Genomic DNA, 15,132 nt, shown 5'->3' with positions numbered 1-15,132 from the left:
GGGTTAATCAACAACAATCATGGTACACCACGAGAACTGATCATTTGGTTTAAAGATTTTAGTGAATTGTAACAAAATTTATCTTAGTTCTATCTTCATAAATTCAATTTATGTGATCAACAAACTGATTTCTTATGAATGATGACTTCTATGATGGTGTTTTTCCAAGATATTAAGGTCAAATATGACTACTTATTACTCATAACCTTAGATCAATGCCTAAATTTTGAGATAAAAATCCTGACTAGTAATTTGCAAATATAGTGCAGGTAAAATTAATGAACGGCTGCTTAGAAATTATTTTTTTTGACTTGATACTAGCCATACTATTATTGTAATTGAATACTATAGGGATGACATAAAAGTTGGAATTGGTCTCTCAGCATGGCTCTTTCCAATGGACACAGTGAATTTGTGTTTAAACACTTGAGTCCGACTTCTGATGACTCTTCCTATTATATGGTATTAGAATTTATAAAGTTAGTTTAAAGTTTCATTTTCAACCTTTCCAAAACCTATCCTGGCTTTAGATTGGCATTTTAGCTCTGAATAAGATAACTGAATACTAAACATTTTCTATTCTCTTTCTACTTTTTGACTGGTACAAATATGTCCCAAAATGACAAATATTAGCAAAGTTTCATTTCTTACTTGTGCATTTAGTTCATAAAATTCTGATGATATGATAACAGGAGTCATAATTCTTTCAAACTATCAATTCAGGAAATAATTTTCTTCTATACTGATTAAGTAGTTTCACATTACAGATGCTCTGCTGAGCTCACACATCTGTCGAGTCTTTATTTGAACACACACATCTGTCGAGTCTTTATTTGAACACACACATTCATTGTTTGAAAATGGAAGAATCATCTAAAGATCATTAAGACAAACAAAAAAAAGCCTGCAGGCATAAAAATGCAAGCAGTGAGCTTACACAGTTATTCGTTACCATACAACATAATAACTGTACTCCAAATATTAAGTCAAACAGAGGGAGATAGAACCATGAAAAGGAGCATATAACAGGACGAACACTGTGACAGTCTGTAGAGGAAGAGGGAGCAACAGAGAAGGAAACAAGGACAATCTCCATATCTTCAAGCACTGCCATCTTTAAATAGATAGGCTCCCTCCTCATCAACCCCAATTCTTCATACATTTCTTCTAAGCCCCTGACAAGTTCATTTCTGCTTCCCAACTTCATCAGGAGGGTGAGCTTCAACACTCACTGAAAGGCCATCTGCATTAATTGAAGAGTTTCAGTCTCTATGTGGGAAGTGTGGGTTAAGAAGGAAGCCACATATAGAGAGAAAAGGGAAGAGACAAAAAAATAAATACACATAGTAAAGGACTAGGAACACAGGACAAGCATAAAAGGAGAAAAGGAACCCAACTGGTCAGTATAAGTAATAAGTAACAAGCTCATTGGGGGCTTTCAAGAATAAGATGTAGAAAAACTCTGATTGATGGAGGAAGAGAGTATCTATTTGAAGAGGCTGAGTGTGTGTGTGAAGATTGTCCCTGTCCTGTGTTTTGATTTTTGTTCTGGTCTCCTCTACTATCACGCCTTCTTCCCACTGTGACCTGTCTCGACGGTTATCCTCTTATATGCTCCTTTCCATGTTCATCTTTCTCTATTTGGCTTAATTTGATACTTGCTCCTTGCCATTAAGTGTGCTCCAATTATAAGTATCTTCATAACTTTCTGTCACTTCCATATTCCTTTTTGGAAATGCACAAAGAAAAACTTCCCAGACTGCATTGTCAATAGCTAGGAGGAATAGAGTATTTTGGTTTTTTCTTTTCACATTAGAATGCACACTCCATTAACCATACGGGGAGGAACTAGCAATAAATCTTATGCCAATTAAAAAGGAGACCGAGACAGCAAAGTGCAATCAGATGCACAAAGATTCAGTTATGGAATAAATATTTATAGAGAGAGACTAACAGCATTGCAATATGGATTAATATGCAAGATTTTTCGGCAACAGAACAAAATATGCCCCAGATGTGGAAATAGGGTTAAAACACTCCTTATATTTTGATTTATGAAGATATTTTGAAGTTTATGAATACTTACAACAGCAATTTCTATTTACGTATACATTTTAGCCTATTGATCAATAGATCATCCATATTATACCTACTACATGCTTACTATGGTGGCTGCCATAGTCTTCTTTGCTGTAAATAGTAGCCCTCTTCCATCCATCACATGTACTAGTCAATATTTGCAAAAGTATTCAAGACAACATTATTTCTCTGTTATACATACTTCATCAACATCTAGTTATTCAAGAGACTGCAAGGCATATGATAATGTAGAACCCAACAACTACAGACTTTCATAAATTTCAAAAAGCCACATTTTGGTGTTAATTTTATGAACTACATCTCACTTACCACATTCACCTTGTTAATTTTAACTATAATTAGGTGACTAACAATAAGACCTAACTACTGTCTAAGAAGCTCATAAGAATTGAGGCATCTAACCTTCGGTTTGGGTCTGTGTGTATCCACTGCATCAATTGGAAGTTTGACATGTTCCACCTTGCAGCCATAAGCTACAGGCGTCAGCTTGATGATTGTATGAAGTGGAACGTGCAGGTACGGTAGCTCATCTGTAAATTTCAAAAGGTATTTTAGAGTGTTTCTTGTATTATATAAGGATATAGCTAAATAATAATCTGCATTTGACAATTCATTACAGTTATTAATGTTATGAGCACTCAACTGAGTATTCTACAGATAGGATCATGCAGAAACAAATTGTGCTATATCCCACCACGGGAATGGAATGCTGAGCAGATTACCTTGAGACAGATATGTGTATGTTTAGATACAAATCAAAATATTAACATGAGATAGGGAAGCATACATCATTTTATCAGTCATTCACACAATCAATACAAATCTTAAATATTTGTTGGTTTAAATGGGTAGGTGAAACACTGTTTGAAGAAGTCAAGTCACAGACTCTTCAGACTAAGTTGTAACCGGGCTCAATACATACCAGCAAAATAACCAACCACATTTCCTGATATCTTTATTTTATTAACTTGCTACATTCTTTTTAATTTAACAGTGCAATGTTGTATTTCCTTGTTTATGGAAAGAAAGATGTGTTTACAATTCAGAAATAAATAGAATTTGATATTATTTTGAAATTTAAGCACTATTAACTAAGACATTAACAACGTGAAGTCTCCTCCATTTAAATTGATCAGCCTTCACATGATCTGTCTGGTTATACTCTAGATTGGTAACTATACTGGGTGGTCCACCAGCCCCTTGCGATCCAGTTTTATGCATCCCTTCACATTTACTACAATTCTGAAAGACATCGGTCCCTCTCCCTAAACCAGGGTAATATAACAAGATGTGTGTTAACGGGCTATAAGACGGCAGGAATCGTGAGTGCTACTATTAATTCATTATGGGGACCTCGAATGAACCCGTAAAACGAGTAGATATGCAGAATACGTACTTTAAAACAGGAGGTGGACACACAGACTGGGAGCACGGTACTGTATAGGCTGGGAAGTGGGCGCTGTAGGTCAAGTGTCACAGTAGCTCACATGACAATAGGGTGGGGAGATATGTGATCGTGGACAGTGCTCGAGGTAGGAGGTTCGAACCCCAAATAAGAATTTCTTTAACAGCCAGTTGCCTGGGGTGTGGTAAGGTTGCATACTTGATAGCTTCCAAAGACTGACTTGACCCTGTAAAACATCGTATGTATCGTTGCACTGGGTATGGTGCTGGGTTGGACAAGGATGAGGAGATGATGGTCTATGGCCAGTTAGCTACGTCGTACATGTTCCAAGCTTTGTAGACCACAGGTAGGGCAAAGTATGCCCCAATGGAACAATAACAACATGCAATGCTGTAGCTGCACGAACTCCACTCCTTTGAAGCAATTCACAACACAAAGTTTATTCACTGCCTCAAGATGTATTCCAACGACGAGTACGTGGATATGGTATCTATGGAGAAGCTAGACAGAATGCATACAAGCCAAGAATGCTATCCAGATAGACAACCGACGGGCATGACATTTCGGAGTGTGGAAAGACGCCTGCGGGATACTGCATCCCTGGGAAGGACACGGCCTGTCCAAGATCATTCCATGACGTCTGCTGACAATGAAGAGGTCATGTTTGACGCTATCCGGTGTAACCCTCATACTAGCACACGGGCCATTACACAGGAGACTAACATAAGCTGAGGATCTGTTATGCAGATATTTCATACCCACCATTTTCACGCGTACCATCTGCACTTACACCAGGAGGTCCATGGTCATGATTTTGATACCTAGATGGCATTCTGTCAATGGATCCTATAGAATGTGGACACTGATCCTGCTTTTCTAGCGACTATTACTTACGGGCGAAACACAATTCCACAACAATGCAACCGTTAATCGCCATAATATGCATTACTGCAGTGTGGATTAACCCCATTGGGTGCGACAGACAGCTTTTCAGGTGAATGTACTGTATGGTGTGGAATCATGGGTTATCACTTCATCGGTCCCCATTTCTTTGAGGGCCATCTGACCAGCCAATGCTATATGCGGTTTCTCCAAAATGAACTACCACCGTTTTTGGAACGTGCCACTTCTTGACCGCTGCAGGATGTGGTTTCAACATGACGGAGCTCCACCGTATGCGGTGGTGGTCGTCCGGAACCATCTCCATGCGACGTATCCTGATAAATGGATAGGAAGGAGAGGACCTGTCCCCTGACCCACCAGATCACCCGATATTATGTCCCTAGATTTTTTCTATGTGACCTTGTAAAACAACTGGTGTATGCACAGGAGCCGGCCAGTCCTTGTCACCTTAGACAGCTCAGCACCGAGGCATGCCAATCCGTTTTGCCAGAGTTTCTGCAACGGGCCCGACAGTCCTTACATCGGGCGCAGCTCTGTATTAACCACGGAGGTCGTCAGTTTGAGCAGGTGCTGCGTTAAACGACGTGAATAACTGAAATGCTGTCACATGTTTCTTTAGCCTCTATCAACCCAGCTTCATACCAACGCCCCTCTTCAGGGCCAAATAAACAGTCTGTGAAACATACCGGTATTAAGTAAAAAACCTTGCCACATCCCAGGAAACTAGCTTTAAAAAAATACTTGGATGGGACTTGAACCTTCTAACCCTCGAGCACTGTCAACTATCACACGTCCTACCATGCGCTAGCCATGCGAGCTACTGCGACACTTGACCTACGGCGCCCACTTCCCAGCCTATACAGTACAGTGCTCCTGGTCTGTGCGTCCACCTCCTATTTTAAAGTACGTGTTTTGCGTATCTGTACTTGTTTTACAGGTTCATTCAAGGTACCCATAATCAATAATAGTGGCGCTCACGATTCCTGCTGTCTTTTAGCCCATAAACAAACATCTCGTTATATTACCCTGGTTTAGGGAGAGGGACCGATGTCTTTCAGAATTGTAGTAAGTGTGAAGGGATGCATAAAACTGGATCGCAAGGGGCTGGTAGACCATCCGATATACGAGAATGATGATGCAAATCAATACTGGGCAGTGAAAGTGTTCACTTCAATATCAAACATCAACCGTCTGAATATGCCAGTTAATCACAAACACCATATTAACTCAGCTGTAAGACCCCAGTGCCAATTGAACCCCTTTTTAATCTTTGAGAGTCGAAACACAAAATTCATGGAAACTGACAAATTCCTCACTACTGGTGTACTAAATCTGGCAATGCTGTCTTTTCTGGGCTTCAGTGACATTCTGTTGAGAAGCATACTGTGTGGCAATAATGGTAAAACCCATCCCTTCCTGGCTCCAGCATAGCTAGAGTCCAATGGAATGTGGCCTTCGGTCCAGGCTTGCTTCACCTACTCCCTCCCGACCCCCGCTTCCCCCCCCCCCCCCCCCAGCCTTCCAACTGTTCAGCTGCTTGGCTTGTACCATACCTTCTTCTCGTGTTCAGTCTTTATCTTAGATGCACACTGTGAAAACCAGGAGAGTACCGCTTATCACAGAATGAGTCCAGTACTGGCGTAATCAGAAGGAGCAAGTGAAGTTAGTAAAGAAGAACTGTAAATCTTTCCATGAAGACTGGAAGGAAAGGACAAAGAAGTCGAGGAAAAACTGTTACAGTGGATTGGTGAAACAAGATACAGTTGTCATGCTGTAATGTATGAATTGTTATAATTCAAAGCACATGAGACTGCGAGAAAACACGGGATCTCAGTTTCATAATTTAAGCTGAGCCAATGTTGGGCAGAATGATTTGTGTGTCAAAATATTTAAGTCAATGGGTTTTAGCTGACTACACAGATAAAAGGATAGAATTTCACTTTTCGTGATAAGACACGGAGAAGATCATAAATTTCTTCTATCGCAAATTGGCAATGCCAATCAGACATCAGTTTACTTTGACATGCCAATAAGATCAATGATAAACAGAGCACATGTACCAAGTGTTTTAGTGAAAACCTAGAGAGCTGTGAAGCTACGAGGTACAGTTATGCTAGCTGTGACAGATGGTGGGGAACTCCTCCAATACTCAATATTCAAATGAAAAACTCTGCCTAAAGGAGACTTTCTGAAAGGAATTCACATCCATCTACAGTACAAAGGGTAGATGGAGGTGGATCTGATGAAAGACTGGCTAATAACTTTATGGGAACGACGTCCAGGAGCCGTAATTAATAAAAAAATTTATGCTTGTACTGGACAGATTTCGCAGCCACTTAGTTAACTGAGTAAAACAGCAAATGGCATTGACTAAAACTTATCCAGTGATTTATCACAGGAGGACTTGCATTAGCTTTGCAGCCATTAGAAGTCTCCATACACAAGCCTTCTAAGGACCATACGAGATTATTTTACACTAACTAGATGGTGGACAACATGCACGAGACAAAAAGAGCTGGAAATATCAAACAGCCTTCATTTCAAAGTATTTGCAAGTGGATCATACATGCATACTTGGGGACTGATCACTCCTGAAATTGTTGAAAAGAGTTTTAAAAAGATCAAAATATTTTTGTGAAGTGTGAACATACACCAGTATTAAAAAACAAGGATTTCCATGTTACAGGTAGCCATTTTGTATTAAAGTTGCATGCTCTTTTTGCTCCACTGGCCATGTCCATTCGCCATATTACAATAGCGTATTCAGTCTTCGCGGAACTTATCGCTGCACAGAATGTTAGTGGTGAATCATTGTTGATAAAAGATGTAAACTTTGTTTATTTTAATAATATATCTCATACTATGTAGCATCAAAACTAAATATCTTATTCTGAACCTACCCCCTGCTCATAACAATGGATTTTTATGAAGTTAGTGCCTATAGGACCCTCCCCCAATTTTGGAAGTAAAATTTGAGAAAAAAGGGGATTGGCATCCTATAGGCAAATAAATATGGTATATCATGGATAGAAGAGTAGAAGACCATCATCTAGTCCAAGATAAATTTCCAAGAGTTTAAATATGATAATTCTTGTTGTTTAAAGGGGCCTAACATCTAAGGTCATCGGCAAAGAGTTTAAATAACTACCAGCTTTACAAAGCCAACAATGTAAGTTTGAGTATCTCAGAAGGTTCAGTGAAATTCCCCACTCACTCTGAAGCCCAGTACATAATATGAGAAATAGGTCTTTTGACTGAAGGCATATTGAATTTCAAGTCGTTAACAAGTGTCTGAATTACCATGTTCATTCTTACCGACATGTTTTCAGAGAATGATCCTATGTAGAGGATTCATAATGTACAGGATATAATGTGCTGGTCCAGCTGGCACCAGTACAGCTGTGCCCATAAAAAAATTTGCTATATATCGGACCGATGGCATAGGAAAGGGCTAAGAGTGGGAAGGAAGTGACGTTGGCCTTAATTAAGATACAGCCCCAGCATTTGCCCAGTGTGAAAAATGGGAAACCACAGTAAACCATCTTCAGGACTGCCGACAGTGGGGGTCGAACCCACTGTCTCCTGAATGTAAGCCGATAGCTACGGGACTCAAACCACGCAGCCACTTGCATCAGTTTCTTTAAGATTATAAAAATAGATTCTTATGGTTAAATAGGCTTTAAATTATGAATTGCCCTCGTATTTTTGGACGACAATAGATTTTCTATTCAATCTATACAATGAGTATGGAGTATTTCACATAACAAGTATGTTACAGAGCATAATAATATACAAATTAATTTTACGTTTTTTGAGAATATTACGTTTGTTATGGTGTGATCCCAAAAACTTGCTGTTTGAAACTATATCTAGAGAAATATCTCATTAAAGGATTTTGCTTGTAGTATAAAGTTATTTTTCAGATAGATAAATTCTTCAGTTGTTCCTCATTTCCATATTGAGCTTTCATATTAATTACCCTTGTGTATGCTCCTATCCTCATTCTTAGCTTTCAAGTCGATCTGTGGTTCAAACAATCAATACATGATGTTTTTAAAAACTATTACTTTCTTTGACTGTATTCGAGAAATTATAAAGGACTTGTAAATATCACGCTGCTGAATGAAAATTTATGTAGGTACCTATTTCTTATGGATTAAAGTCTTCTCACAAAACTTCCCTCCTTTTTCACAGCTCATTCCCAAATTGTTACTGTTTACACACAAATAAGACAATTATCTCAGCAAATTTCTGTTACTTTTAATGACTTCACATATTTAATTCCATCAAGTATGCCATAGTGCAAAATAATTTAAAAACCACTTATGTTTTTTGAGAATATTAGGTTTATTTTGCTTTATTACAAAAAACTTGCAGTTTTAAACTATATCTAGAAAAAAATCCATTAAATTATTTATGTTGCAGTATGAAGTTATTTTTCAGGTAGATAAGTTGCTTCTGAAAAGCAACAGTTTCATTATAAGTCTTTTCAAGAAACAGTATTTTGTAAGATATTTGAAATTGGTAGTTTGATAAAAATTAAATGAGTCTACTCTATAACTTAATATACACTTTGTGTATTATGGACAGGACTTAATGAAATGCATTTGCCAGCAAAGGACATGTTGGTTTTTCCAAAATAACATTCTCCTTATTATTACTTGCCTATCCACGTATTTGATTAGGAAGTATAGATTGAAAATAATTTCAGGTCTCTTCTTGCTATTTGTTTTACATCACACTGACATAGGCAGATCTAATACCAATATAGTTGGTCCGTTATTCCTGGTTGCCAGCGTTTCGCCCCAGTGTGCTAAGTTGGGCTCATCAGTTGGTAAAGAGCACACTTACCAAGATGCATGGCTAGTGTATACCGTGGAGGCCATTGCGTAGGCTACTTGGAGCCATTGGCTGTGCCAATGCAATATGAGAGACTTTGTCTCATTTTCAAAAATTGATGCCTGTCTGGCCATCAGATAATAAAGATTTCAATTTCCCTATGGGAATCAATTGATGCCTGCCTGGCCATCAGATAATAAAGGACTAACTATATTGGTATTATAAATTTACTCATTCGGAACAAATATTTCAGGTTCCCTATGGGAACCAACATCTTTATCATAGGCAGATCTTACGGCGATAATGAGATAAGAAAGGGCTAGGATTGGGAAGGAAGTGACGGTGGCCATAATTAAGGTACCGACCCAGCATTTTAAACTGTTAATGCGTTCCAGCTATGGAGCCAAGCTCTGCATTCGGGAGATGCTTTCTTTCTAATCCCACCATCGGCTGCTCTGAGAATGGTTTTCTGCGATTTCCCATTTTCACTTCGAGGTGAATGCTGGGACGTTCTGATTCACAGGCCACAGCAGATTTCTTCCACTTCCTTACCCAATTTCATTCACCATCATTCATTTCATTTTCATTAGCTCCTTGACTGAGGTTAGCGCCAGGAAGGGCAATCTGCCCGTAAAAACATTCCATATAAATCCATCTTGCCTAATACCTGACCCCCGTATCAAGAAACTACGACTAAGGGGTACACAAACAACAACACCGCATTTGCCTCGGGTAAAGTGTGAAACAACGAAAACCATCTTCAGTGCTGCTGACAGTGGGGTTCAAACCCACCATCTCCCAATTGTCAAATAGTTATGAAGGGATGATTTGCAACATAGCATCTTTAACGTAAGGAAAAACAATATAACTAAGGGTCAACTTCAATTTCTACACATATTACAGGATGGATCGTGTGACCAAGATTTAAATCTCTTAACATGTTACAGATATTGGTCAGTTAACACAATCACATAATTTGATGACCCTAGCTCGCAAAAGTTATTCATGGCATATGAATCCAATGACGAGATCAGCTTGCAGCGATGCACTGCTGTATATCAATACATGTAGTTCAGTTACAAACGCACAGATGCATCTTGTATGCATTCTGAGCTGAAGTTTAGACATGTGGCTTCGGTTATTCCCCACGCTCCAGGTAATCACACACTTTTGGAACAAGAGAGAAAAGAATCTGTTCATATTATTTCGCTCACATCAGTTGCTATCAGCAGATGTGTTGGTGTTGATGAAGATGGAATATAAAAGCTAACAGATAGTGTATTATTAGAGAGTGATTATGAAGACAGTGATATTTGTGACGACAAAATAGACCTTGAAGGTCTTAATTTGAGTTTGAGTGATGCGTGTAACAGTGCTGATAACACGGAAAGTGATACAAATGATGATGGTGGGCCAAGTCTTTCGAAACAAGTTCGTACCTTGGCGCAGACTAACTTGAATGACTGGAACTGGACAAAAAGTGACAATATCCCTGCTGAACATATGTTTAGTGAATACAGCGGGGTTAGTGATAACTGATTTTAAAAGTTTGATACGCTGCCACTATCTGAACTCGCAGTTTTTTGTGAATACATGAACCCTTTGTTTGACAAAATATCTGACGAGACAAATGATTGTGCAGCAAGACAGTTGAGCAATCCTGAGTGACAGGTGACAGCTCTGTTCCCTGTCATGCGACACACAGTAAAAGGATATAGAAAAATATTCTTTTACCCCCTAGATATATGCATTTTCAATTTCTTCACTGTGTATCACAATATCGCTGCTAGCAAAAAGACGAGCTACAATGACTTCAGAACTAGCATTGCAATGCAGCTACTTGAAACTGTTCAGTTGCCGGAGCACTCTGTTCGAGGCCGACATTCGGCGAGCACCGCCCCTACCAGATTACAAGCTAAATCATGGGCCCACTTTTCCATGCATATTCCCCCAACAGAGAAGAAAACAAGTCACGAAAAGGTGTGTTGTGTGCTACAGCCGGGGTAAGAGAAGTGAAAGTTGCTGGCAGTGCAAAAAGTGTGGTGAAGCACTTCACTTAGAAGAACGTCTTGAGGTGTACTACACTCAGCAGATGTACTAAAAAAGCGGCATTGGTAAGCTTATTCCTTCTTTATTGTGCATGCAGATTTTCAGAAAGGAATCTTTACTGGTTGGTTTTGTATTATTTTTTAAATAATACTGTGCAGACGACTGCCGTAGTGCGGGATTTAAATGTGTTTTCTCAGTGAACTGCTACGGTATTTAAATAGGATACAAATGGGTTAAGATGGCTGAGCAGAAGTATTCTCTTCTCTAAAACAGATGTTTATATAATTCAAGTTTCTCTGATAGGTAAGCAAGAGTAATTTTAATAAGGTGGTGAAATAAATGTAGGATAACAATGGTAATCATAACACATAAAATAAAAAATAAAACAGTCATAAAATATCGTAAAAGAGACCTAGAAAAATAATTTAACCTAAATTTCAGCTATCTAAACCAACGATCATTCAACTGTGTACGTACCAGCAGACTTGTCAAGAAAATATGCCAAGAGGCAGCGCAGAACAGCCTGGTGACTAACCACCAGGACATTCCCTTGGCGCTCAAGCTCCATAATAACAGGCTCTAGTCGGGCAACTAGATCTTCGTATGACTCTCCTCGAGGGTAGCGGTATGTAAACTTGCTCTGATCACGAGCTGCAAAGTCTTCAGGATACTTTTCGGCAATCTCTTCATAAGTCATTTCTTCACAAATGCCCTATAATTGAAATTGTGTCTTAGACTGCAGTCACAAAAAACAAATACAAGCAGCATTTAAATATAGTTAAAAATACAGGGTCAACTAAAATTCTTTATTACGGAATAGTATTTATTTCAAGAACATGCATCCATATGGAAAGAGAAATTCAGAAGAATGTCTCAAGCTATTAAAATCATGGAAAATAAAAACAATATAGTCAACACACATGATTAGTGGAACATACCATATACCGTATACATCCATTTTCTTGCAGTTGTAATTGAACCAAAAAGGTTTTTTTCTTAATATTAAAGGTGTTCATGGTAGAGAGAGAAGATTATGAATAGAGATTCATTTTTTTTAAATCATGCACCAAATTACCCACAAAATTATAAATAAACTAGCAAGATACCTGTGCTTCGCTATGGCTTTAAACTGAAAAGAAAATTATTATTCAAGATTTTACATTTTGTAGAGTCCACTGTCAACTGAGCCTGTAAAACATTTCTGGGGCAATGATTATTTATTTTCTGATCTAACACTCACTTGAACCATATACGGGAGAATTTGAATGTTTAAAACCCTATCGTACTGAGCTCGATAGCTGCAGTCGCTTAAGTGCAGCCAGTATCCAGTATTCGGGAGATAGTAGGTTCGAACCCCACTGTCGGCAGCCCTGAAGATGGTTTTCCATGGTTTCCCATTTTCACACTAGGCAAATGTACCTTAATTAACGCCACGGCCACTTCCTTCCCACTCCTAGCCCTTCCCTGTCCCATCGTCGCCATAAGACCTATCTGTGTCGGTGCAACGTAAAGAAAAAAACCCTATGGTATTTAAAATCTGAGGTGGAAAAGCGATCAACCTGTGAAATTTTTATTTTGTACGTAGAACAGTAATGGAGGATTTAATACTTTTTAAGGGGTGAATGTTTTTAAATATACATTAACATCTAGGGTATAGAAGATCAACCTTCATAAAGAAATTAACTTAGTGCCTAAAAGGGTTTCGGAAGAATGGGTATTGTGTTTCTGAGGGTCAACCACCATCTAACCCCCTTAGGGGAGAAATATTTTGAAGTATACGATATTTTACACTTACGACATAAAAGAACACCCCTCTCGTAAAATTACAACTTTGTACGTCAAACAGTTTTGGTGGGATAAATAATTTTGTTTATTGAGCTAACCTCATTTAACACCTTTTGGTTGGAACGTTAAAAAATATTTCCCATTTCACACCTAGGATTTGGAATTGGAATTTTGTCTTCGTTCGTTAAACCGTTTTGAAGGAAGGAAGGAAGGAAGGAATATATTTCTTTTCGGATCTTAACCCCCATTTAACTCTCTGATCAGTTAAATTTGTTTCAAACCTTCTGTTATTTAACAGCTAGGATATAATATGAAATTTTAACTTCATAATTCAAACGGTTTCACATAAATGCATATTTTCGTCATCAGTCTTCACCCACCAGTCAAAACCCCCTTAGGGCTGTGTTGTTGTAAATCCACTTCTTATTTGCAACCTCATAAAATAATTCAACTCCTTTTACACCCCCTTAAGTAGATTCCACCTCCCTCCCCCGCCAAAAAATACATGTGTCTTTATGTTTAAAGAAGATTCCAAATACCAATTTTCTCGCCCATTACATCCTCTGTTTTCGAGATATAAGTATCCTCAAACAAAGAATTCAACTCATTTTTCAATTCATTTATCCCCCCCCCCCCAATTGGATTTTCTGAAAACAAAAGAATACGCGTTTCTTTTTTAAAGGAGATTCCAAATACAAATTTTCATGCCTGTACCATCCTCAGTTTTTGAGACGTAAGTATCCTCATAAAAAGAGCTCAACTCATTTTTCAGTACTTTTTAACAATCCCCTTAAGTGAATTTTCCAAATACAAAAATATGTGTTTTATTTAATTTTTAAAGGAGATTCCAAATACCAATTTTCACGTCTGTAATATCTTCAGTTTTGGAATACCAGTATCCTAATAAAAATAATTCAACCCCTTTTTCAGTGATTTCAATGGATTTTCCTAAAATAAAAAACATGTGTGTCTTTATTTTTAAAGGAGATTCCAAATACCAATTTTCACTCCTGTAATATCTTCAATTTTGGAGATACCAGCATCCTAATTATAAATAATTCAACCCCCTTTCAACCCCCCTCTTAGGGTTGTTTTTTATTTTGTTTTATTTCCGAAAACCAAAACATCTGTTACTTTACTTTTAAAGGAGATTAAACATACCAATTTTCAAGTCTGTAATATGTGGTATGTTTTTTTGATAAACTGTAGATATGCTCATTTTAAACATTCACCCATTTCAACACTTCCCCTGAAGTGGATTTTCAAAAAACAAATTATGCATGTTCCTTTACATTTACAGGAGCTCCAAATACCAATTTTCGTCTCTAACATCTTCAGTATTTTATATATAACTAGCAAGATACCCGTGCTTCGCTACGGTATTATACTGAAATTTATAATCGAATGCTTCTTGTTTTAGATATATAATCCGCCGAAATTCGCGGTCTGACTAGTTTTCTGCGAGAACCCACCAAAATTCCCGATCGGACTCGTTTTCTATTAGATTACGGCATGTTTCCTCCCATTTTTCAATCTTCTTTTCCAGCAATCGATTTCGTACTTCCCGGGCTAGGCTCAGGTATTCCTCCCGGTCAGTTGGGTCCGTAAATCTTTGCCATCTTTTCCTATAATCATTTTTAATATGGATAAAATCCTTCAGGAGATCCGGCGTGGTGTCATATTGGGTGCCTAGAAGGCACTGAACCCGCGGCCGGACTGCATTCTTAGTCATTACCCGTCCAGGAGCCGTTTCCAGCGCGGTCCGCACATTTGACGACGGTCCGGAACATTATTATTATTATTATTATTATTATTATTATTATTATTATTATGTTTTGCTGGAATGGATGATGACAGGAAAACCGGAGTATCCGGAGAAAAACCTGTCCCGCCTCCGTTTTGTCCAGCACGAATGTCACATGGAGTGAACGGGATTTGAACCACGGAACCCAGCTGTGAGAGGCCGGCGCGCTGCTGAGGATCCTTATAAGTACATTAAGAACAGTAAAATCAATTGGTCTCACCTCCTTCTACACCCCACCGCCGTTAAG

The 15,132-nt window shown here is 38.3% G+C and overlaps 1 protein-coding gene across 7 annotated transcripts in view; it reads right to left on the bottom strand.

Annotated features, from left to right (window-relative positions):
• The window catches only part of Pfrx (6-phosphofructo-2-kinase), a 656,010-nt gene that overhangs the window by 70,545 nt on the left and 570,333 nt on the right, over window positions 1-15,132 (bottom strand). For all 7 annotated transcript variants that reach the window (XM_068226309.1, XM_067141606.2, XM_068226307.1 and 4 more), the window contains 2 exons: window positions 11,774-12,008; window positions 2,503-2,630 (listed from right to left, as the gene is read on the bottom strand). In XM_068226309.1, coding sequence (XP_068082410.1) covers window positions 2,503-2,630; window positions 11,774-12,008 — 363 coding nt within the window. The remainder of the gene's footprint in view (window positions 1-2,502; window positions 2,631-11,773; window positions 12,009-15,132) is intronic.

This window comes from Anabrus simplex, chromosome 2 (genome assembly GCF_040414725.1).
Source record: "Anabrus simplex isolate iqAnaSimp1 chromosome 2, ASM4041472v1, whole genome shotgun sequence".
Taxonomy (NCBI): domain Eukaryota; kingdom Metazoa; phylum Arthropoda; class Insecta; order Orthoptera; family Tettigoniidae; genus Anabrus; species Anabrus simplex.
This window is presented reverse-complemented; position numbering and strand designations above follow the sequence as displayed.